The sequence below is a fragment of the Ictalurus furcatus genome, chromosome 7 (genome assembly GCF_023375685.1).
Source record: "Ictalurus furcatus strain D&B chromosome 7, Billie_1.0, whole genome shotgun sequence".
Classification (NCBI taxonomy): Eukaryota; Metazoa; Chordata; class Actinopteri; order Siluriformes; family Ictaluridae; genus Ictalurus; species Ictalurus furcatus.
Window position 1 is genome coordinate 25632269 of NC_071261.1, and position 27003 is coordinate 25659271.

Genomic DNA, 27003 nt, shown 5'->3' on the forward strand with positions numbered 1-27003 from the left:
TATGACACGATACAATGAAACCATGGTTATGAGTTATGTCATTTTTTAGTTAAGCAGTACATGATACTACCTACTTTGCAGGTAGCCATCGGATGTCCATATACTTTTGGCCATGTAGTGTATATTAGAGGTAACGTCATATGTAAAGATGATAATTTATATCAGTAATTTATGTGAATTTATTGTAATTCCTTTCAGACTTCCTCCCCCCACACACATTGCATTTCTTTTTATGTCTAGACCGTGTATGCAGTGCTTCATTATCTTACATTTTAACAAGGTGATATTGTCTCCTCCAATTAAATATTCAGTATGATTTTAAAAGAACAAAAAGTTCATTCTCACCTGCGTATTCCTTCTCCTTCTGAAGCTCTGAGGCTAAAACAGATAAAATAGTTGAGTATTGTGTGTAAATTCTATATAAATAAAAAAATGAACAGATTAAGCAGTCTAATATAGTGATAAGGTAAAAGGACAACACAAATCAGATTGCAGTTATGAAATGTAACTGACCTCTGATGTTATTTATTTGTTAAATGATTGAGCACACTTCACAAAGTGGAACATGAGGTTACAGGTCAGTTATGAGCAGGGTTGGGAGGGTTACGTTAAAAATGTATTCCGTTACAGTTACAAATTACTTCATAGGAAATGTAATCAGTGACATAATCCAAGTATCACAATATGAAAGTAATGTAATCTGATTATTTTTGGATTACTTCAAGGTCACATATGTAAATAAAGTCAAGAGAAACTAAAATACTGATCTAAAATACTTTTATTTACGGCTTATTTTAGAGCTTAAAACATATTCAATGTTTGGATTTGTTTTAAGAAAATGAATAAATGAATAAAAAAATCACGGTCCCTGATGCAGGTAACATTACAGCACAAAAGCTAGGGAGACCATATTCTGATTTTCCAAAAAGAGGACACCTTTTTGGGGGCATGGGTGTGTGTGTCTCTCTTAATAGCATTCAGAACAGTGTTACTATGAATATATATATATATATATATATATATATATACACACACACACACACACATATATATATATATATATATATATATATATATATATACATATATATATATATATATATATGTACATATGTATATGTGTGTATATGTATACATATATATATACACACACACACACACACACACACACACATATATATATATATATACACATATATACATATATATATATATATATATATATATATATATATATATATATATATATATATATACATACATACATACATACATACATACACATTCGGGTTTAAACAAATAATTCGAGTAGTAAAAAAATCCAGAGAAAACATCTGGGATACTCAGAAAGAGCAAATGAGCCAGACTCTAATCAAACTCAGTCCTGACCAATCACAACACACCAGATGTTTCCTCTGAATTTTGGACAGCTTGAATTGTTTGAACCTGAATTAATTTTACTACCCTTTTATTTTTACCCAAGTTTTTGATACCTTGAAATGTTTTAACATAAAAATTTTAATAAAAAAATACTTGAACTTCATATAGTTTAATTCGGAACCAATGCTTTTAAATTAAGATTCACATTGACAATTTTCATTAACATCACATTTACACGTTATTTTTACAAGCATGACAAATTCAGGATGAGGTTTTGCTGACTCTGATTTCACTCCACAACACTCCGTCCTGTTTACTTCCTGTTGTCCAAATCTGGATATATGACCTGATCTGCCCATAATTTAGAAGCATTCATTTAAACAAACATGAGAAGAGCTGTAATTTCTGCCCTCTGCCCTGATCTACACCTTCTTGTAAGGCGTCACCATGTTAAATTGTGTCTCTGAGTTAAAAAGGCACAAACAGTCTAACAACCTCACAGTTATCTTTGTGATTATATTTGATCAGAGTGATATTGTCTGTTCAATTTACTCCAGTTATTTAAATAGTATTATTTTAAAAAGACAAAAAGTTCATTGTTACCTGCTTTTTGCTTCTGACTTTGAAGCTCTGAGGACAAAACAGATAAACTGGTTTAATAAATAAAATAAATAAACACATTTCACAGTAAGTAATATAATGTTTTGTGACTGATGTGTTTGCATTTCAAATCTTCTTGCTCCTTGTTCACATCACAATAAATGTTCAAATCTGTATAAACCTGATGTGTGTGTAATTTGGCATTATTAGTTTGAGTAAACATGAGAAGGAGCTGTCAATTCTGCCCTTTGCCCTGATCTACACTTTCTCATGAACCTTCACTATCTTACATTGTGTCTGTAAGTCATGAGTACTGAGGGTTAGGGTTTGATAAACATTACTGAGTCAGTGTTAATGTCAGCTCAGCAAAATTCACATTTAATATCATACAGTGCCTTACTACTGCTGAATATGACCGAATATCATAAAATAAAATGATATAAAATTTATATAAAAATGACATAAAATTTCCTAGTTTCAGCCACACGTCGAGTGCCGTATATTCTTTACAACAGCATGATCATCGTGTGATTATGATTTTAGACAGGTTTTTAAATTTAGAAATACATATCAAGCAACTGACATTTCAGACACTTCAGACATAATTTGTAATACAAAAACCCATGGAACTTGAGGACATGTTGGGAGAACACGTGCACAGAGGGCAAAGGTGGGATTTGAACCCCCAATCCCGGAGATGTGAGGCAAACGTGCTAATCACTAATCCCCCGTGCCCCCACAAACCAAATAAAAAATAAATCAATATTTAAAACACCTAAAACAAGTTTATTGCCATCAGTATATTTTTTTTGCCTAGAAATACAGAAATGTAAAGAAAGGAGAGAAATATAAATCTAAGAATCTGTTCTTCTTCCTAAATATATACCGCTCCCTCCATAAAGGCTATTTTTTACTTGCATCTGTTTTAAATTTGTACTCAAATATTTCACGTGTGGTTAAAGTGCACATCTTCAGATTTTAATAAAGTGTATGTTTGTACATTTCTGAACATGTAGAAATTACAACACTTTTTATACACAGCCTCCATTCCATGGTATCATAATATTTGGGACATGAGCTGCACAGGTGTTAGTGATTATTCAGGTGTGTTTAATTGCTTCATTAGTGCAGGTATGAGAGAGATTTCAGCATCTAGTCTTTATTCCAGGCTTTTGGTCACCTTTAGAGTCTTCTTTTACTGTTCGTCAACATGAGGACCAGAGTGAGGGTGAAAGTCAAGGACACATTATAAGCCTGAGACACAAGAATAAATCAGTCAGAGACATTGGCCAAACTTTAGGCTTACAAAAATATCAACTGTGTGGAACATTATTAAGAAGAAAGAGAGAACGGGTGAGCTTAGTAACTATAAAGGGTCTGGTAGGCCAAAGAAGATCTTCACAGCTGATAACAGAAGATTCTTACCATAATGAAGAAAAATCCTCATACACCTGTCTGACAGATAAGAAACACTCTTCAGGAGGCAGGTGTGGATTTGTCAGTGAATAATGTCTGCAGAAGACTTCATGAACAGAAATACAGAGGCTACACTGCAAGATACAGACCACTAGTTCTCCACAAAAACAGGATGGACAGGATAGTTTACTAAAAAGTACTTAAAGGAGCCTGCAGAGTTCTGGAAAAAGGTCTTGTGGACAGATAAGACCAAGATGAACTCGTATTAGAGCGATGGCAAGAGCAGAGTGTGGAGGTGAAAAGGGACTGGACAAGATCCAAAGCATACCACCTCATCTGTAAAACATGGTCCTGTACGACTGCCTCAGGTACTGGCTCACTCATCTTCACTGATAATGTAACTACTGATGGCAGGAGCACAATGAATTCTGAGTGCTGTTATTTACACATGGTAAAACTCAGGGGTATAAAAAATACTCATTATTAAAGAGTACGTGCACTTTAACGTCATGTGAATAGTTTGAGTACAAATTTAAAATTGTGGAGTACAGAGGCAAATAAAAAAATATATGCTTCATCCCAAACATTATGTATCTAATTTCTCTCCTCACAGTTCTTCACAAATCTGAAAAATAAAAGTCCTTAAAGTGTCACAAACTCAGATGTAATTACCGTCTTCCACTCTCTGTCTCTGCAGCTCTAAAAAGAGAAAAAAGTTCATAAGGGTGTTAATTTCTACCAAATTAACTTGCACCAGGAGGTTGCTCATGTGAGTCACGAGTGGCAAGAGATCCAGAACTATAATCAAGCAGCTGTCTATATCGTTTTATGTCAAAAGATTCATTTATTTGGTTTTAAGTGAAGCAAAAAACATATAAAAATGTAATCCTGATAGTATTCCCTTTTTTTTACACAATGTACCTGTAATTTGATTACTTTGTTTTTTGATGCAACTTTAACGGATTATAATTACCAGTTGTTTTTTTTTTTAATCTTGATTATGTAACGCCGTTACTTGTATTCTGTTACTCCCCATGTCTGGTTATGAGTCATATATGAGCAGAAGCTGAACCTGAATGTGTAATGCTCGGAAAGAAATGAGTAAATATGGTTATTGACAAATTATCAGTGTGAATTTGAAGATATTTGAATATATTGGTTCTGAATAAAACCAGGTGAAATGCGGGCATTGAACATTTAGGTTAAGAAATTCACGTAATAAAAATTCAACCTGGTTAAAAAAAAATTCAAGGTTTCTAAAATTCGGGTTTAAAAAAAAAAAAAAAAACAGGCAGTAAAAAAATCCAGAGAAAACATCTGGGATACTCAGAAAGAGCAAATGAGCCAGACTCTAATCAAACTCAGTCCTGACCAATCACAACACACCAGATGTTTCCTCTGAATTTTTGACAGCTTGAATTGTTTGAACCTGAATTAATTTTATTACCCTTTTATTTTTACCCAAGTTTTTGATACCTTGAAATGTTTTAACATAAAAATTTTAATAAAAAATACTCAAACTTCATATAGTTTAATTCAGAACCAATGCTTTTAAATTAAGATTCACATTGACAATTTTCAATAACATCACATTTACACACGTTTTTTTTTTACAAGCATGACAAATTCAGGATGAGGTTTTGCTGACTCTGATTTCACTCCACAACACTAAACAAACATGAGAAGGAGCTGTAATTTCTGCCCTCTGCCCCGATCTACACTTTCTTGTAAAGCGTCACCATGTTAAATTGTGTCTCTGAGTTAAAAAGGCACAAACAGTCTAACAACCTCACAGTTATCTTTGTGATTATATTTGATCAGAGTGATATTGTCTGTTCAATTTACTCCAATTATTTAAATAGTATTATTTTAAAAAAGACAAAAAGTTCATTGTTACCTGCTGTTTGCTTCTGACTTTGAACCTCTGAGGACAAAACAGATAAACTGGTTTAATAAATAAATAAAATAAATAAATACATTTCACAATAAGTAATATAATGTTTTGTGACTGATGTGTTTGCATTTCTAATCTTCTTACTCCTTGTTTACATCACAATAAATGTTCAAATCTGTATAAACCTGATGTGTGTGTAATTTGGCATTATTAGTTTGAGTAAACATGAGAAGGAGCTGTCAATTCTGCCCTTTGTCCTGATCTACACTTTCTCATGAACCTTCACTATCTTACATTGTGTCTGTAAGTCATGAGTACTGAGGGTTAGGGTTTGATAAACATTACTGAGTCAGTGTTAATGTCAGCTCAGCAAAATTCACATTTAATATCATACAGTGCCTTACTACTGCTGAATATGACCGAATATCATAAAATAAAATGATATAAAATTTATATAAAAATGACATAAAATTTCCTAGTTTCAGCCACACGTCGAGTGCCGTATATTCTTTACAACAGCATGATCATCGTGTGATTATGATTTTAGACAGGTTTTTAAATTTAGAAATACATATCAAGCAACTGACATTTCAGACACTTCAGACATAATTTGTAATACAAAAACCCATGGAACTTGAGGACATGTTGGGAGAACACGTGCACAGAGGGCAAAGGTGGGATTTGAACCCCCAATCCCGGAGATGTGAGGCAAACGTGCTAATCACTAATCCCCCGTGCCCCCATAAACCAAATAAAAAATAAATCAATATTTAAAACACCCAAAACAAGTTTATTGCCATCAGTATATTTTTTTGCCTAGAAATAGAGAAATGTAAAGAAAGGAGAGAAATATAAATCTAAGAATCTGTTCCTCTTCCTAAATATATACCGCTCCCTCCATAAAGACTTTTTCCATTTGCATCTATTTAAAATTTGTACTCAAATATTTCACATGTGGTTAAAGTGCACATCTTCAGATTTTAATAAAGTGTATGTTTATACATTTCTGAACATGTAGAAATTACAACACTTTATACACAGCCTCCATTCCATGGTATCATAATATTTGGGACATGAGCTGCACAGGTGTTAGTGATTATTCAGGTGTGTTTAATTGCTTCATTAGTGCAGGTATGAGAGAGATTTCAGCATCTAGTCTTTATTCCACACTTTTGGTCACCTTTAGAGTCTTCTTTTACTGTTCGTCAACATCAGGACCAGAGTGAGGGTGAAAGTCAGGGACACATTATAGGGCTGAGACACAAGAATAAATCAGTCAGAGACATTGGCCAAACTGTAGGCTTACAAAAATATCAACTGTGTGGAACATTATTAGGAAGAAAGAGAGAATGGCTGAGCTTAGTAACTATAAAGGGTCTGGTAGGCCAAAGAAGATCTCCACAGCTGATAACAGAAGATTCTCACCATAATGAAGAAAAATCCTCATACACCTGTCTGACAGATCAGAAACGCTCTTCAGGAGGCAGGTGTGGATTTGTCAGTGAATAATGTTTGCAGAAGACTTCATGAACAGAAATACAGAGGCTACACTGCAAGATGCAAACCACTACTTCTCCACAAACACAGGATGGACAGGATAGTTTACTAAAAAGTACATAAAGGAGCCTCCAGAGTTCTGGAAAAAGGTCTTGTGGACAGATAAGACCAAGATGAACTTGTATTAGAGTGATGGCAAGAGCAGAGTGTGGAGGTGAAAAGGGACTGGACAAGATCCAAAGCATACCACCTTATCTGTAAAACATGGTCCTGTACGACTGCCTCAGGTACTGGCTCACTCATCTTCACTGATAATGTAACTGCTGATGGCAGGAGCACAATGAATTCTGAGTGCTGTTATTTACACATGGTAAAACTCAGGGGTATAAAAAATACTCATTATTAAAGAGTACGTGCACTTTAACCTCGTGTAAATAGTTTGGGTACAAATTTAAAATTGTGGAGTACAGAGGCAAATAAAATTATATGCTTCATCCCAAACATTATGTATCTAATTTCTCTCCTCACAGTTCTTCACAAATCTGAAAAATAAAAGTCCTTAAAGTGTCACAAACTCAGACGTAATTACCGTATTCCAATCGCTGTCTCTGCCGCTCTAAAAAGAGAAAAAAGTTCATAAGGGTGTTAGTTTTTACCAAATTAACTTGCACCAGGAGGTTGCTCATGTGAGTCCCGAGTGGCAAGAGGAGATCCAAAACTATAAACAAGCAGTTGTCTATATCGTTTTATGTCAAAAGTTTCATTTATTTGGTTTTAAATTAAGAAAAAAATATATAAAAATGTAATCCTGATAGTGTTCCTTTTTTTTTTTTTTTTTTACACAATGTACCTGTAATTTGATTACTTTGTTTTTTGATGCAACTTTAACGGATTATAATTACCATTTTTTAAAATCCTGATTATGTAACGCCGTTACTTGTATTCTGTTACTCCCCGTGTCTGGTTATGAGTCATATATGAGCAGAAGCTGAACCTGAATGTGTAATGCTCGGAAAGAAATGAGTAAATATGGTTATTGACAAATTATCAGTGTGAATTTGAAGATATTTGAATATATTGGTTCTGAATAAAACCAGGTGAAATGCGGGCATTGAACATTTAGGTTAAGAAATTCACGTAATAAAAATTCAACCTGGTTAAAAAAAACTCAGGGTTTCTAAAATTTGGGTTTAAAAAAGAAAAAAAATCAGGCAGTAAAAAAATCCAGAGAAAACGTTGGGGTTACGCATGTAACCCTGTTCCCTGAGAAGGGAATGAGACGTTGCATTTAGCATAACAGTATGGGAACGCCTTGTGCGCGTGACCGGTATCTGAAGCTTGTGTAAAATCATGCCTCTACTTATAGGCCTGCCATGATCAGGTGACGTGGCAATTAAGCACGTCGCATGATATATATATGGCACCTGTGAACCACGCCGCCGGCCTCTATTATCTGAAGCGAAGACGCAATTCACAGGCCTGCCCTGGTATGACAGTGCTATGCAACGTCTCGTTCCCTTCTCAGGGAACAGGGTTACATGCGTAACCCTGACGGTCCCTTTCAAAGGGAACTTCAACGTTGCATTTAGCATAACAGTATGGGAAAGGGAATACCCACTCCGTCATACCGAGGGTACGGCCTGTTCAAAAATACCCAAGCCCGAGGGTCACTGCAAGACACTCGGGCCCAGGGTGGAATGAATATCCAGGCTGTAATAACGAATGACTGTGTGTGGCGTAGACCACCATGCAGCCGCACACACATCCTGCAAGGATACCCCTTTGGACAAAGCCTTCGAGGAGGCGACCACCCTAGTGGAATGAGCTCTTATGCCCAGAGGCGTGGCGAGACCGCGTGTTGTAAGCCCTAGAGATTGCTTCCACTATCCAAGTAGAGATGCGCTGCTTTGACACAGCATCACTTTTCCTGTTGCTGCCAAAGCAGACCAGTAGCTGCTCCGACTTATGCCACTGGCCGGAGCAGTGGACGTAAGTACAGAGAGCCCTTACTGGACACAGCAGGTACATCCTCTCTTGTTCCGGTGTGAGGAACAGAGGAGGGAAGAAAGCCTGCAACACCACAGGGTGGGCAGCCGATGTAGGCACTTTAGGAATATAATCCGGCCTAGGATACAGGAAGGCCTTGGCTAATCCAGGGGTAAAGTCAAGGCAGGAAAGGGCAACAGAGAGAGATTGTAAACCTCCCACTCACTTGAGAGATATCAGGGCCAGTAGAAGAGCTACCTTTAGAGTCAGAAGGTCCCATGAAGGTATGCGTGGCCTGCAGATGGGCCTCAGCCGTCTGACACCACGCATGAACCTCGAAGTTAGAGGATGTTGCCCCACAGAGGCTCCATCAACAGGGGCATGGCTGGCCGAAACGGCAGCCAAGTAACCCTGATTGTAGAAGGAGCCCAGCCCACTGAGAAACGTTCTTGTAAGAACTCCAGGACTGTAGCTATTGCACAGTTCACTGGGTCTAGCGGATGTTCCTCACACCACAAGACAAAAAGCTGCCACTTGAGTGCATACGATTTCCTTGTGGATGGTGCTCTAGCATTTAACATGGTTTCTACAATCTCAGTTGTGAGACCAGAATCTATGAGCTGGTGTCCCTCAGGGGCCAGACCCACAGTTTCCGTAGTTCTGGCCGAGGGTGATAAATCAGTCCTCCGGCTTGAGACAGTAGATCCACTCTAGGAGCTCGAATGGGGCACCCGACAGACCTTCCAGGACCACAGAAGGTCCCAGGAAGGTATGCGCGGCCTGCAGATGGACCTCAGCCATCTGACACCACGCATGAACCTCGAAGTTAAAGGATGTTGCCCCACAGAGGCTCCCTCAACAGGGGCGTGGCTGGCCGAAATGGTGGCCACGTAACCCTGATTGTAGGAGGAGGCCACTGCACTGAGAAATGTTCTTGTAGGAGCTCCAGGACTGTAGCTATTGCGCAGTTTACTGGGTCTACAGTGGATCCCTGCGGACGGGAATCTCCCAAGGAGTGCCATCTCGCAGGGATATTATTCCTCAGAACCATGTTCGAGCTGGCCAAAAAGGTGCTACTAGCAGACTGTCTTGGCGAACTCTCGCTAGAGCTTGTGGGAGCAGAGCGATGGGGGGAGCAGCATACAGATGTGACCTCGGCCACATGTGTGGACTCCACCCCAAACTCTCACAAGATCCAGCTTTGTCTTGCTCAGTGTTGATAGGATTGACACTACGCATGTTGGGGATAGAAACACCCTCATCGTAGTAGAATCCTATAACCCCTAGAAAAGTTGTCCACTGCACCGGGCAAAGCATACTTTTCTGAGATTCAACATGAGCCCCAAGCTCTTCATGTGGGTGAGAACAACATCTCGATGTTGAACCGCAGCTCCCTGGATCGTGCTAGAATTAACCAGTTGTCCAGGTAGCTTGGTACACAGATGCCCTGGAGTCCCAATGGAGCCAGAGTGACATCCATGCACTTTGTGAAGGTGCGAGGGGATAAAGCTAGCAACATTCCTATGTGGAAATATGCACCTTTTAGACCTATCGCCACAAACCAGTTCTCGAACTGAATCTGTGGCACGATAAGTTTGAGCGTCAGCCTCTGAACCTGTATGTCCGAAGAGTACGGTTCAGATGACGCAGATCTAAAATTGGCCGCATACTCACACTTTTTTGCGAAACAGGAAATAATGGCTGTAAACCTTCCTCCCTTCGGGAACTGGGTACATGTTCTATGGCCCCTTTGTCCAAAAGGGAGCTTAATTCCTGCGCTAACATCAGGCTCTGGTCTGTGCTGACTGCTGTGGTGAGCACACCTGTGAACGGGGGGTCGAGCTATAACTGGACCTGGTAACCCTTTCTACGGTAGACAGAACCCATGGAGACACATTTGGCAGTAGTTGCACACTGCCCGATGGTCTTTTAGTGACGTTAACTATTCCACATTCTATTGGAGGGAAGCATCAGATTTTCATTGTCCTGTGACAGCTCGCTGACCAGAGAACACTGAAAACTTGGGGACCGCCTTGGCTAGGGGAGGCCCTACAGTAGCACTGGGGGCTACCTGCCCTAACAACCTCATGTCCCCAGATACATCCCTCCACGGCCCCTCAAGACCGCTCTTCTTTGCCTGCATGGCCTTTATGACCTTTCTCAGATCAGGCCTAGTAGCAGACCACGACTGTGGCTGCCCGGTTCCCCAGGCTGTCTGCGGGGGTTGGCGGGCTGCCATACTCGCCTTCTGGGTCTCCCTCACACTAGTGCTGGCCCAGGCTCCACTCGTGGATGCCCGGGTGAGCTCGAGACAACAGGGAAGGAACTGGCTTTTTTTTTTTTGAATGAAAAATACTCGAACTTCATATAGTTTAATTCGGAACCAATGCTTTTAAATTAAGATTCACATTGACAATTTTCAATAACATCACATTTACACACGTTATTTTTACAAGCATGACAAATTCAGATGAGGTTTTGCTGACTCTGATTTCACTCCACAACACTAAACAAACATGAGAAGGAGCTGTAATTTCTACCCTCTGCCCCGATCTACACCTTCTTGTAAGGCGTCACCATGTTAAATTGTGTCTCTGAGTTAAAGAGGCACAAACAGTCTAACAACCTCACAGTTATCTCTGTGATTATATATTTGATCAGAGTGATATTGTCTGTTCAATTTACTCCAATTATTTAAATAGTATTATTTTAAAAAGACAAAAAGTTCATTGTTACCTGCTTTTTGCTTCTGCCTTTGAAGCACTGAGGACAAAACAGAAAACTGGTTTAATAAATAAATAAAATAAATTAATACATTTCACAGTAAGTCATTGAATGTATTGTGACAGATGTGTTTGCATTTCTAATCTTCGTACTCCTTGTTTACATCACAATAAATGTTCAAATCTGTATAAACCTGATGTGTGTGTAATTTGGCATTATTAGTTTGAGTAATTCAAGTTGGTTAAATCGTGGATCCCCTCTGTGATCTTGGACTGCTCTACTGTTTTGTATTTTTGTATATCAAATTCTCTTTGAATTTTGTTTTCTGGATTTCTCTGTCTGCAGCTCTTTAATAAATCTGCAGTACTACATCTATAATCCACTCAGCCACAGCACCACTGGGCAGCAACACTGTGATTGCTGTGCTGAGAAACATCAGAGCTGCACACTTTGGCACTGGCACGGCTCTGTGGAGGATTAGCAGCAGTACAGCATGCAGTGCTGACGGACAGAACAACATGCTCTCTTCAAATAAATAAAGTACTTAATTAAGAGGAAATTACTTTTTTTCACACGAGGTAGTGTGGGCTTGATTGTGTTTAAATGATAATTATGCTGCACATAATAAATGCGGTATTTTATGCAGTCTATTTATCATAAATATTTTATTAGTTATTTTATATTAATCACCATCTATTCACCAGATTGGACTAAAACATTAAAATGTTATATTTGGTGATCTGTAAATATTAATTTGCTGGTTTGCATAATGTTTAATAAGACTTAAGCCAGAGGTGGAACTAAAGACAATGTCCATGTTATTTTGACAGTTTGGAAAGATAAGTTAAAGTTTAACAACACTGCTGACATTTAAATTAAGTTTTTGTTTTAATTTAAAAATTTAAGTTAGAACTACTCTAAGTGTTTCTAGTGAAATGAGCTGTGAACCTCAGTGTAAATTAGATTCTGTGTTCTGTAATAATGTTCTGATGTGCAGGGTGAGACTCGATACTCTCCCAAACCTTTCATTAATGAAATACCCTTCACTTCTTCAGAAAGGGCTTGTGGTAATGGAAGTGAATAGATAAAGACAGAGGTGAGAGTTTGAGACAGAATTAAATCATCCTCTTCACAGAGAGCACGGCCAACTGGATTTCTGTGGTCTACTGAGTAAAGCACAGGTTCTTTACCCTTGTCCTGGAGAACCCCTGGTCCTACACATGTTTTCTGTGCTCTAAAACACCTGATCCAGATAATCAGCTCATTAACAGCCCTTCTTGACCTAAAGTGAGTGCTATTGCAGGAAAAACACTAAAATGTGTAGGACACGGGGTTCTCCAGGACCAGAAATAGGAATCTGTGGACTAAAGCTATGGTATAAACTGCAATATAATTCAAGCTAGAGATATTATGAAAGAAAATGATTTAAAGATTACCTTTCTTGTAACAGATAACTGCAGTTACTATCCATCCAACAGCAATAAGACATGCTAAAACTGAAATGCCCCCAACCCACTTCCAAGCATTAAAGACTTTACCTAAAACAAAACCAAGTTTACAGTGTTACAGATATTTTTAATAAACTGTGCAGGAATTATTGATAAATGCAAAACACACTCAGACAGAACTGTAGCAAAATCACCAACAGATATAATAAAAATAATGCATACACTCTAATGCAAATAGTGTGTGTTCATCACAATCATGTTTCATCTTTAATCACCTCATCTGTAATGATTACAGTAGAATGTTATAAGTTTTTAATCATAGACACTTACTATTAATGATAACCTCTGCCTCCATCATGTGATGTTGTTGTTGAAGTCTGCAGTAAAACTTGTTGGAGTCGCTATAATCATAAACAGTGATGCGGTGTTTCACACTGAAGCCCTCAGTGTCTCTGTGTATCTGTGTATCTCCAGCAGGCAGAGTGTCTCCTTCTCTGTTCATCCACAGAACCTCAGGTGCAGGGTTCCAGCCTCTGGACTCACACACTAGATTAATCCCTCCTGAGTGATCATAACTCTCCATCGTGATCACCGGGTGGCTTCCCAGAATTACTGTGATTAACCAAAAATTATTGTCTTAAATATAGTGAAATCATGTTATACTGTTAAACCCAATAGAGGTTTTTTTTTTTTTGCTTATTTTCAGTTTAAAGACTGTTCTTGCTATGGTCAAAAATAATACTATGAAGTGTGACACTAATATATGATGTCTTCGTAGACAGATGGTTGTGGCATCATCAGCATATGAACTTGTAATCTCTGTATGAAAGGGTAAGCACTTTTCTGTTGCACCATTTGGGAGCATGAGCATCTATTACCATTTTGATACAAATCAGTATGTTAGTAATGGTAACTAAGTTGTGTTATGTAACTGCAAATTGTTGAATAATTATAACAGCAAAAATTACAGGCCTCCAGTCTTGCTGATTACTGTCAATACCCATAACCAAAAGAATATTGGGGGGGGGTCCTTCTTACTAACAGTTTCTGGGGGGTGTCTTCTTATTAACAGTTTCCTCACACATGTATTTTTAGGAAAAGTTTCAAACAGCCTAAATGATAATGAGTTAATTAGCTGAAAATGGTCTAATTTTTGTTGTGTGCTGCACACATTAAAACGAGTAATGCATGTTTGGGGTAATGTAGCTTCTTTAGTTGCTCACCGTTGTCTTTATGTTCTGCAATTAATTACAAGACATTAATCGTTAGATAACATAACACACGCTGCGACAGTGCAGCTCAACACCCCAAGCAGTGATGTTCTTGCTCTGCTACAAAATCAACCAGAACAGTATGTATACAGATTAATACAGAAACAAAACAATGCCGTTGTCTTTATGCTCTGTAACCATGCAAAGTTTCACACAGATGAATACAAAACCAAACAGTCCGAGCCGTACTTCTAACCCTTCAGGGCTCCAGATGGCGACTAAAATGGTCGCCAATGCGACTAACTTTTTAATTTTGCGACCATGTTTTTTCTGCCAGTCACCAATGGCCACCGTTACCCACAAACAAAATTTTAAAAAATGAAATAGAAATGACCACACGTCTTGTTGTGTTAGGCTACTGAACTCTCATCTCCTCTTGTGTCTGTGTCTACCTGCCCTATCTCGTGCACTCCTGTATGGTTTCCAATAAATAAACTCTGCACTCTTGTCCTGCAGGGGTTGAAGCGTCGACTGTACAGATGAACAGAGACAGCTTTGAAGTCATGTTCATCGGGTTAAAAAGTTGGAAGTGTTAACTTTATTAAAGGTGTTTAATTTAGTTTGATGTGGTTTAGTTCGTTGGAATTTGAATGTATCCGTTATATGTAGGCTAGCTAACTGCGTAGTTAACTAACTTTAGCCAGCTGACAAGAAAAATATCAGACTTTCTCATTCCCTTCTCGTCCAAACCCTGCCTCCTCTACATCAGATGCTGACTATGTTGAGACCAACTCCTTACACATGATGACAGCCAAGCGCAGCGAGTCGAGTCTTCTCCCGTCCCTGCGCTCTCATCCCGACAAGACCGTTTAAATCAGCTTGGCTACAAGAGTTCACCTAGTTATGTTATGACAAAGGGAAAATGTACTGCACATTTTGTGCTAAAGCAGGACAAGATATTGCTGGTAAAACAGAGTTCATTACCAGTTCGAGTGATTTTAAAAAAGAAACTGTGAAGAAGCATGGTGACAGTAAAAAACATAAGACTGCCAGGGATTGTGTCATTGCTAGGTCTGCCCCTTGTACCACCCCAATCAAAGCAGTGCAATGTGCTAGTGATAAAGTCGCAGAAAAAGAGATAAGGGAATGGAAAATAAAATTCAATGCAGCCTACATGACTCTGAGCCTGAATAAGCAGGAAACAACTAATTGTACATAGTTGAATAAAAAAGTGAAAAAAGAAACAAATGACTGAATATTTAAGTATTTACAGTAATATGATTCAATATGATATACTGAATATTGCACATACTGTGTATGTAAAGAATACATTGTGTAAACTATGGGAGGCAGAGTAAACAAAGGCAGACAGTACAGAGGGGAAAGAAAAGGCAGTGTGAGGTAGCCATTTAACAATGATATCATCATATGTCATCACTATATTTTGGCTCCTGAAAATTTGATTTGGCGCCTAAATATTTTGGGTTTAGGAGCCAATGGCTCCTAGATTATTATTTATTTATTTTTTTTTTTTTGCGTAGAGCCCTGCGCTTTTAGCTTTACATACTTCACACATGCTAGCCTTACCCTATATAGTTCCGCAGCTAACTAGTGAACGCTACAACCAAAAATCTCTTATTACTGGGGCTTACGGCCAACTTCCCCACGAAACGCACGACTCATCCAACACACAAAACTCACTATTCCATACGGTTCATATTCATTTGCTTACCTGCAATTAATTACAAGACATATTAATCGTTAGATAACATAAAATGAAGTGAATTAGAGCAGAGGTTTTCAAAGTGGGGGCTGACAGGGGGCGCCCGGGGGGCCTCAACAATTTGGTGTGAAAAATAAATTCTCACTCTCAGACAACCAGACACACACACAATCAATTCCTAATGTAATGTAAATATGTAAGATCTAATTATTAATAAAAAAGGGGGATATATTCAGAAGTCTGTATTTTTAATGTGTTTTAAAGACATCTTGCAAAAGGGGGGCCTCGGTCAAATGTTAATGCCATTTGGGGGGCCTTGCCCTGGAACAGTTTGGGAACCCCTGAATTAGAGTTAGTGAAGGAGAGCTGCAGCGTATTGTATGTTTATGGATGGAACAGTTGCTACTCTTGATTATGATTGGTGAGTAATTATTTAATAAAGAAGTTTGAATTAAACCCACCTTCTAGCGTTAGCATTATTATTAATTAATTTACTCTGTGTGAAGCCGCTGTGTCTACACGAGCAGGTGCAGGTTCAGGTCATTTTGCAGGATCAATAAAATATGGCGGTTTGTGAGATCAGGAAGTTGAAGCAGATGATGTACAGAGTTACTTGTCATCATAATGGCTTCTCTCCAGTATTTCCACACTTGTTCGGTTGACTGAGGAGATGAAAAGCAGTGTTAAAGTAACTGTTGCTTGGTGTAGATGTATTTTGGACTTCCTGTAGTTTTTATTCCGATTGGATTATACGACTCCGAACAGGTCACTCGCACCGGTGCAAATAAATATTTATTCACAGTTGCACAAAATACTTTTCAGTCACAAATGCGAGTGAAATGGTTGCACTGTAGAGCCTTGAGTTTATCTGCAAAGTTTTTTCCCGTTCGGCGTGATGATGTTTAATGTCCCCGACAGCCTCTGCAGTGCCATTTAGCATCATGTTAATGGCATGATTTCTCCTTGTGCAAAGCGAAGCTGGCAGCTCGAGAGCTAAAATACTAACTCCATTTTCGGGTTTTGATGCTACAAAATGAAGTCATCCATGCGCCGCCCTATGGTGATTGGCTGTAAGTGTAGGAAGCGCTTGATTTGATCTGCAGTGGAGTTTTCTATTAGCTGAGGACGAACTTTAAACGTTGATATCGCAGTCGATCATGTTCATTTAATCGTGGGCAGTCAAAATCGTAATCGCGATTGATATTGTGCAGCCCTAACACGCTGCAACAGTGCAGCTCAACACCCCGAGCAGTGATGTTCTTGCTCTGTACATTCGCGGGTGTTTTTCCCCTACCACTGGTCATCAGCGCCCTCTACTGGTATAAGTACCAAGCATTCTTTCTGTCTCTCATCACTACTAATATTTCAACGGTAATTGTTCAATAATTATAACAACAAAAATTACAGGCCTCCAGTCTTACTGATTACTGTCAATCCCAATAGCCAAAATAATATGGTGCGGTATCTTCTTATTAACAGTTTCCTCACATATGGAACTGATTTCTCCATCTTAAAAACAGAGAAGAAGCAGCACTGGGTTGGAGTGATGATTTGGGCACACCAGGAGACAATACATGGATTAATCAAAGAAGCACTTTTAGCATCTACACCCCTCACATCATCCATATACTGTATTTATCTATTTCCCCATCACTCATCAAGAAATATAAACAATCTGTGTTCAAACTGTGACAAGTCGCGTAGAGCCCCGAACTACCTTGGGGCCCCCTTGATCTCGTATATTATTTTCCGTCTGTAAATATTTTTTATAACATGCAAATATAAATGCGGATTCAGCTTTAGAGGAGTCATGTGGAAATTTCTTTTTAAAAATACATCATTATACTTATTTAATTACTGTTTCAGACTCTGACATCATGATGACATCATTCACATGTGTTTTGACATATGGCAAGAGCTTCCAAACAAAGCTATCTGTCAGGAGCAGAAAAAAGAAAGAAAAAGTGCCAAGAACTTGAAGCAAAAGAGCAAGAAGAACTTAAATGTATATATTTTTTGTAATATTCTAAATTCTTATTTAGTCTTGACAAACCATGCAATGAATTAATTAAGAACAATACTCCAGTCAGTCCAGATCAACAGATTCAATAGTAGTCCACTGTGTTTTGTTAGAAATGCCATATGATGAAATGTAATTTTCAGTTTTTGTCGGTAGACATCAATAATCAAAATGTTCTTATACGTGTTTTAATGTAATATATAATATTGGCAGTGCACCTTAAATATATTATTTAAATAGTAAATACTAATGTTTGAAATCAATTCACTGTATGTTGTTTGTTGACAGTGAAACTGCTCTGAAAGAACAGAGGGGGGTGGGGTCATTTCAGGGTTTTTATGAAGGCACTGACAGGGGCCTCTGACAAAGTATTGCTAAGGCCCCCCAGAAGTCTAGGACTGGCACTGCAATAGAGAGCACTCTTACTCACCATGTTGAACTTCTTCTGTTGTCTGCCCCATTTCCTGTCATGATCATGCACACCTGTTTGGTATTGTATTATTAGTGACCTTATTTAACATCTGGGTTTGTCGCTGTTTGTGTGGTTGGAGCATTATGCTTAGTCTGTGTTTGCATGCGTGGCTAGATTTTGGTTAATGTTTTCTCTGAATGGTTTTGTTTTCCTTGCCTAGCCTAGCATTAGCCCAGCCCTTTGTTGTCCCAGATTTTTGCCCTGTGTTTTAGTTGATCTCTTGGTTGTTTTTGTCCCTATTAAAGAAGTTCTGCACTTTGTATCCTGGACTCCTGTTATGACAAAGTTAAATTACATTTAACACATAACCGTCTCCACAGACCCTGATACCATGCTTCACTACCAAGTTTGAAACATACATGTGTTGTAAACATATTGTTTACTCAAATTGGGTAAAACAAACATGAATTATTATTTAAATACTACTGATTAATTATTCAGACTACAAATAACAATAACTCAATGTTTAGACAAAATGAAAATTGTTCAGAAATACTATTAGCTTATCAATTTATACAGAATAGTTTATTCTGCAAATATTATTTTCAGCGACAAGAAGGCTAGGTGACAAACCACCTGTGCAGCCTGAAAAATGCAGACAAAGTGGGAAAAATGCATCACATGCATGAGACCACAGCTCCTGAATCTTTGTCCAGTTGTAGCTGTGTGAAAAATAGGACTGATTATTATTACTGCTGATTGTTGAACACAACAGAAGTGGAAAATGTTAGAAACAGGTGGTTCTCCAGGACCAGAGTTGGAAACTTGTGATTCAGTGACTGAGTGAACTCCCATTCTAAATCCCACTTAAATAAATACAATGGAAAAATACAGATTTTGCTACAGATTATGATGTGGTTCATTTATGCACAAACCACTGATATTAAGAGAAAAGAAAGTTTATCGTAGTATAACATTCACTGTATTAAAGTGTAGAAATAGATCTCACCCTCGACAGTGACGTGAACAGTGACGTCATCATACCAGGATTTGTCCTCAACGAGACATCTATATTTTCCTTCATCAGAGACTCGGAGAGCTGAGAGTTTGAGTGAAGCGTTGCCTTTCTGTAGCTCCTCTTTAAACAGTGATGTTCTTCCTCTGTAGGACTGAGCCTGCTTTTCATTTCTGTCTTCATGATCCCTATAGAGATGCACTACTGAAGCCACATCCTCTACTCTAATCCACTCCACTGTCATGTGCACAGCGCTGGTTTGGGGTTTGATAAAACAGGGCAGAACCAGGTCTTCACCAGCTACAGCATCAAGAGGGGCATCTGAACCAACCAGCTTTAATCCCTCTGGGTTTTTTCAAAAACAAACAAATACCGTATATCATTTCCAAATCATATATATATATATATATATATATATATATATATATATATATATATATATATATATATATATATATATATACATATATATATACACACACACACACACAAACTTATGATATATATTCCAAATGAAATGCAAAATTTACTTTCATCCACCATGATTGTGGTTGTGTGTACTGAACCAGACAGGAAGATTGAAGACTCAGGAAACCTTTTCAGGTGTTTTGAGTTAATTAGCTGATTAGAGCTCTTCTCAGGTGGACATTTCTGAATTATAAATTCTTTATTCTATTAATTTGAGATACTGAATTTTTTATTTCCATAAGCTGTAAACCGTAATCATCCAGATTAAAACAAAAAAAAGGCTTGAAATATTTCACTTTATGTGTAATGAATGTAGAATATATGAATGTTCCACTTTTTGAATTAAATTACGGAAAAAATTATAATATAAAAGAAACAAAATGTAAAACAAATGTATATATTTATAGTAACATTATACTAGTAATAATAACTCGCAATAAATATTAGTTAACCTCTTCCTCAACAAACCGAAATATGGACTGATCTGGTATGGTCTGATCTGATATGGTCATACACATTCAACATTGGTTTCCACCCTTGCCCTTTACACAATGAGATTTCTCCGGATTCCCTGAATCTTTTCACAATATTATGCACTGTGGAAGACCTCAATTCTTTGCAATCTTGCATTGAGCAATGTTCTTTTTGAATTGAGTGACAATTGTCTCACAAAGTTTGGCACAAAGTGGTGAGTCATGACCCATCCTTGCTTGCAAAGACTAAACCTTTGGTGGCTGTTCCTTTTATGCCCAATCCTGATACCGTCTCCTGTTACCAATTAACCCGGTCCTCCAAAAATGGTGTTACTTGAATATTCTATAAACTTTTTAATCTTATTTTGCCTGTGTTCCAATTTTTTTTGAGTGTGTTGAAGGCATCAAATTCTAAATTTCTTTATATTTAAAAAATACAATTAAGTTGGTCAGTGAAAACATTGAATATCTTTTCTTTGTACTTTTGTCAGTTAATTAAAGTTTCAAGAGACTTCACACATCACAGATTTTTGTTGTTATTGCATTTTAGAAAAAAAATCCTAGGTTTTATGGAAATGGGGTTAGTAGATTTTGACCTTTCATGATATTCTTGCATATTGTAGCTCTACTGCTGGTGTTTGCTGTCTGTAGCAGCATAAGAGGCAAACTCATAAAAACATAAAATCTTTAAAGCAATTCATATTTAAGTGCAGTTTTAAAGAAATTTTACAGGACTAGTAATGTAGGTAGCAATACTGTAGTTGTAGGTAGCAACTCAAAGGTATAATCGTCAATTTCTAATTATTTCTTATTTTCCTAGTACAAATAACCTGGGAAAATTTGTAGACATGATAAAAATGATGGTTTAAGTCATGACCTCAGTGTATTATGTGGCTGAAAAAACCCATGTGTCTGGAGTGCTTTATTGTTTACACGAGCCTTTTGTCTGCCGTTTTATTTACACTCCTAATAGCCATCTAAGTATGTTCGAAATTAAAGAAATGTGGCTGAAATCTCTGTGACCAGCACAGCCAGATAATTCTCCTGTGACCAAAAAAAACTTCATGACAAAACAATAACAACAACAACAACAACAACAACAGTAAAACCAGATTAAGCACTGGCAGCTCTTTCCCAATGTGGAATTAGTGATGTTGCTTGTGGACATTTATGCAAACACTATCAGTATAAAACATTGAATTTTTGAATGGTGGCTTTACATAACTAATCAAATAGATATACTTTTATAATTTAGAGAGTGAGAGAAAGCAATGCTTTGGTTGAACCATATTCATAGTAATGTACGTCAGCTAAACTGCTATTTTGGTAACACCAGAGATAACAGCTTAAAAGTTAATTCAGAAGAAAAACAGAACAGTGAAGGCACTTTTACCCATTCTCATACGTATAATTGTGCTTATTCCAAATGTTATAACTTGGCTTCCAAGCAGTTGAATGGCCGATTGGGTAAAAACATGTGAGGCTAAAATGCTAACACCATCAGCCAGGGAATCCGCTCATCACCATTGTACAAATAAATAAATAAATAAAAAGTACTACCCCTGGCAAAAATTATGGAATCACCACACTTAGAGGATGTTCACAAGACGTGTTTTTCACACTGTCCTCAGTGCAAATACTCACACCACAAAGTGAACTAATGAATCTTCACATGCGTGAAGTTGGCCCCCCACCCAACGCAAAACGTCGGCAAAATAGTCTCAATCGTTTGTGCTTCGTTTGTGCTGGTTTGTGACGTAAAAATTTACGTTTGTGCTGCTTCGGTTCTGGAGATATTAAAAGAATATTTATAGGTCATTCATGAACGATTCTCAATCGTTCATGCTTCGTTTGTGCTGGTTTGTGCCGATAAATGCTTTGTTTGTGCTGCTTCCGTTTATAAAATATTAGACATTAAGTCATGAGATTACGTCACCAGCCCCCCACATGCTCCAAATTCACCTTAAATAGTCTCAATCGTTCGTGCTTCGTTTGTGCCGGTTTGTGCCGACTGTCTTTTTTTTTTTCAACAATACAGTTGAAGTAACAAGGTAAAATCCAAACGACAAAACAAATCACATTAAATAGTCGCATTCACTTAATTGTTACCTATCCACTGTGCGTTTTCAACTTTTATGGTTCACAGCGGATCACAGGATGTGTGAAATGTAACACGAACTCCAAGGTAAGTATTTTTACTTGTTACTGTACATGTTTTTATGAGAATAACAGTTGTGATATTAACATTGTCATAAATAAATACACGCACCATAATCTGTTTGCTGTAGCTCTGTGTTTATACACACATAGGCCATGTGTGTGTATGTGTGTGTGTGTTTGTATATATATATATATATATATATATATATATATATATATATAATGTATAGATGTATAAATGTATGTATGTTCTGTGGAGGTGCTTCCCAGGTCAGTGTCAATCCACAGAAATTCTCCCAGACTGTAACTGTGGGAAACTTTCCCTGCACAGAGCACTTTTCCTGAGGTAGAGTCCATTGTCCATGGATTGTGACTTGAGAAGCTCTGCCATTCACCTCACAAAGAAATCTTTAATGCGATGTGTTTTTTTCTTCAAGCAGTTCCATTGGCAGATCACCTTGATGCAGTGAGCAACATCAACCCGAACAAAACAAGGTGGCACTTTTGCTGACACTTTACCGAGTAAGACACCACAACACTCATTGATGTAGGTCTTCAGATCAGGATGAGGAGTAAAAGCCTTGACCAGAGCTCCAAGCAAAGCCAGAGAAAAGTCACTCACAACCTCTTTTGGAATTGGTGCACCTGCACATATCCATTCTGTCAGCCAACGTGTTATTGCATTAACATTGTGTCCAGCTACCTTCCTGGGGTTGAAGATGGACACAAGGGGCTGGTGGTCTGTCACTAAGATGAACTTTTGGCCATAAAGGTAGTGATGGAACTTCTTTATGCCCCATACTAGACTAAGGGCCTCTCGATTGATCTGTGCATAATTGCATTTTGCACTCGTCAGTGATCTTGAAGCGAACGCAATCGGACGCTCAGGTCCATCGTCCATAGTGTGCGATAAAATGGCACCAATGCCATATGGAGACGCATCACATGCCAGTCTGATGGGTCATGATGGGTCATAGTGGGTAAGGAGTTCATCTGAGGTTATCAGTCTTTATGTCTCTTTGATTGCTTTCTTGCATTTTTCTGACCACTCCCATTTTGTTGCTGTCTGTAACAGTGCATTAAGTGGGTGCAGAACTGTAGCAAGACTTGGGAGAAATTTGTGATAATAGTTTACAAGGCCCAAATATGATCTAAGTTGTGACACGTTTTCCGGTCTAGGTGCCTGCAGCACAGCTTCAACTTTCTCCTGTGATTTGTGTAAGCCATGTTTGTCAATGACATGTCCACAATATGAGATTTCACTCTTAAAAAACTCACACTTCTCTTTCTTTGCCCGTAGACCATACTCTTTTAGCCTGGGATTTTGGACTTTGCCGAGGTTATGGAGATGTTCTTCATCATTCTTGCCTGTCACAATTTTGTCATCAAGATAACACTGTGTCCCTGGTATATCTTGAAGAACCTGATCCATTGCTCTTGGCTTGCCAAATGGCTGGAGCCGATGCCACAAGACGATTGTACTGGTACAGTCCCTTATGAGTGTTGATAGTTAGGTACTTCCTGCTTGACTCCTCAACTTCCATTTGGAGATATGCCTGTGACAAGTCAACCTTTGAAAACTTCTCCCCTCCTGCCAGAGATGAGAAAATATCTCAAAATATCTGCCAATTCGTGGCAGGGGGTACCGCACAGTGTGCAGTACAGGGTTAATACTCACTTTGAAGTCCCCGCATATACGAACACCTCCACCTTTCCCTTTCTTGATTATCAGCACGATGGGTGTAGCCCACTCACTCCAGTCAACCTTGGAGAGAATGGCAGATGCCTCCAAGCTCTGAAGTTCAGCATCTACTTTAGCACGTAGTGCATAGGGCACTGGACGTGCTTTATGAAATCTCGCCGTCGCTGTTTCGTTTAATTCAATTTTCGCCTTCATGCCTTTAAGTTTACCAATGCCCTTTTCAAACACTTTTGCATTAGCATTCAGGAGCTGTGACAATCTTTGGTTAGAGCTACAGTTTGTGCTGTTAAGACCTGTTGATGATATGTTGAGGGCTTTGATGGTATACCAGTCAAGCTGGATTTTTCTCAACCACTCCCGTCCAAAAAGAGCTGGCCCTCCATTTTTCAACACATAAAGCTCCAGCTGCTGTTTTTTGCCACCATATGTGACATCTACCTTCAGTTTGCCTTTAGGAGACACCTTTTCGCCTGTGTATGTCTTTAACATGACTGAGGTCTTTTCTAACGGTAGCTTGATAAATAGTCTGTTGTGGACAGCTTCAGAAATTACAGACAAAGCTGAGCCTGTATCCAGCTCCATTTTCAGTTTTACACCAGACACATTTGTTGTTATACATATTATTTTATTGTCCATTTCAGTCATGCTATGCAGTTCTAGGCATGACAGATCATCTTCGTCAGAGCCCGTGCCCTCCGATATGTTTTCACATTCAGACACTTTGTGCACTTGTTTAGTTTTGTATTTGAAACCTTTGTCTTTACCTGGTTTTTCTTGTTGGCCGTGCTTTTCGTCTGTTTTGCACACTCTTTCTATGTGGCCTTGTCTGTGACACTTTCAACAGACTTTTTCCTTGAACCAACAATCATTTGCATCATGAGAGGATTTACCACACCTAGAACATTTCTGCCTTTTTGCACCACTTAGGGACATTTTGTGCATTTCATTTTCTACACTCTTCTTTTGTAGCTCCGATGCATCCTTCTCTGCTGTTTTCATTGAAATGGCAATGGCCAGTGCTTTTTCTGACAATAGCCACTTCTGTGTGCTTGAACAATTCATGCCACATACCAGCCTGTCCCTTAATGTATCAGAAAGTCCCTCTTTGAAGTCACAATGCTGTGAAAGTTTGTGTAGTTCTGCCATGTATTCAGAAATGCTCTCCTCACTTGACTGCTTTCTTTTGTGAAATTTGAATCTTTCCGCTATCACTAGTGGTTTGGGGTTCAAGTGACCTTGTAAGATGTCAACAATTTGTTTGAATGTCTTGCTTGCTGGCTTTGCAGGGGTTACTAGGTTGCGTAAAAGATTGTATGTTTTACGTCGTATGAGAGTTTTCACCGCATTTTGCGACAGGACACGATCACACACGGCAGTGCTCAACCATTTTATGGCAAATAAGAGAGCACAGATGAGTCCCAAACCGCATACTTGCCTACCATAGGCCTGTAGTAGGAGAAATACATGTATCTTGGCTACTATATGGACAGTAAGTACACGGTTTGGGACGCAGCCCACGGCTTCAAGCAGCTGTCTATTTGCACGTACAGCATGACAAATAATTAACTGCACTTGAAGCGTTCGTAAATTTTTTTAAATAAAAACACCCAAAACTGTACATGGTACCATAACGAAGACAAACTGTATGTTGATACGTGAAAGTCTGGAGGGAACGTCGGATGGTGTGTCGCGGTGACGTAATGACGTGTGCTGTTAATTGAACTATGTTCTATAACATGTAAAATGGGTACATGAGAGGAGTATTTTAAAAGCGACTCATGTAAACACCTTAATCACAATATTGTCTTACTCAGAGTAAGGACAATAAGTAGATTACTGCTGTCCATGTAAACTTAGTCAATTACTCAGCTCTGAGACAGGAGATTTTCCACACACCAGGATTCAGTTAGAGAGAGTCACACACCACCTTTTACAAGAGGACCAGAGAGAGTTCTCTCAAAAACAACTTTTATAACACCACTAAACTTACATAACTCTCTGGGCACAAAAACATCACAACTTTAGAATTCATTATAACACACACACACACACACACACACACACACACACACACACACACACACACACACAGAATAGTTAGATTTCCCCATACCTGATTGAAATTTCATGAAGCTGAAGAGAATCAGGAGAGTCACAGAGAAAAACATCATCCCTGAAAGACAATTTATCATTATTGCTTCAGTCTGTTTTACAAGATAAATAACATTTTATGAATTACACTCAGTGCACAATTTAATGCATATCTGTTCTATCACAAAATCTAAATACTCACCACCTTGTAAGGGTAATATTTTCTTGATAAGAGGACGCTAGAAAGTAAAGACTGTTAATAAGTCCACAATGTTAGTTTAGTGTACTTTTGTTTGTGTAACCTGTGTAACCTGTTTCTAAATGCGAGACCAACCACACCTTTTTTTCTAATATGCTAAGAATGAAGGTAGTGTGTTTGAGGTGACTCATTTCAGCCGAAGTTGCAAAGGCCCAAATTTAAAATGCATAACCTAATACACTCGCTCATATCAATCCCTATATTTAACACGTGAGTGTTAATTGACTTTGTTAGTTTTAACTTCTTTGTTTACATGTTGGTTACATCTAGGTGATACATGTGGTTTTGGTCAGTCTTGGTAAACTTGCTACCTGTAATCAGTTTGAGCTCAGGGTTATGAGTTTTTGTGACAGTAGGTTTGTGTGTGGGGTTGATTTGTATTGTTTTTTGTTCGCCTGCTTTGAGCATATTAAAAAAATTAATATATAATTGATTTTTCTTGTGTTCTCCTTGTAGGAGCTGAGTGCTTCCTGAGGCTGGGGGGAGTTCTTTGCTGCACCTTAGGCTTTACTTAACTAAGGGTC

The 27003-nt window shown here is 38.3% G+C and overlaps 1 protein-coding gene across 2 annotated transcripts in view; it reads right to left on the reverse strand.

The window, feature by feature from the left end:
* The window catches only part of LOC128610254 (butyrophilin subfamily 1 member A1-like), a 36513-nt gene extending 9983 nt beyond the window's left edge, over positions 1–26530 (reverse strand). The window contains exons 1-11 of one of the 2 annotated variants that reach the window (XM_053629453.1): positions 26423–26530; positions 26243–26302; positions 19321–19671; positions 13276–13557; positions 12934–13035; positions 11510–11536; positions 7377–7403; positions 5294–5320; positions 4069–4095; positions 1984–2010; positions 346–378 (exon numbers count right to left, since the gene is read on the reverse strand). In XM_053629453.1, coding sequence (XP_053485428.1) covers positions 346–378; positions 1984–2010; positions 4069–4095; positions 5294–5320; positions 7377–7403; positions 11510–11536; positions 12934–13035; positions 13276–13557; positions 19321–19671; positions 26243–26300 — 961 coding nt within the window. In that variant the 5' untranslated portion in view covers positions 26301–26302; positions 26423–26530. The remainder of the gene's footprint in view (positions 1–345; positions 379–1983; positions 2011–4068; positions 4096–5293; positions 5321–7376; positions 7404–11509; positions 11537–12933; positions 13036–13275; positions 13558–19320; positions 19672–26242; positions 26303–26422) is intronic. The other variant, XM_053629454.1, reaches the window with a different exon arrangement.
* Between the last annotated feature and the right edge of the window lie 473 nt (positions 26531–27003).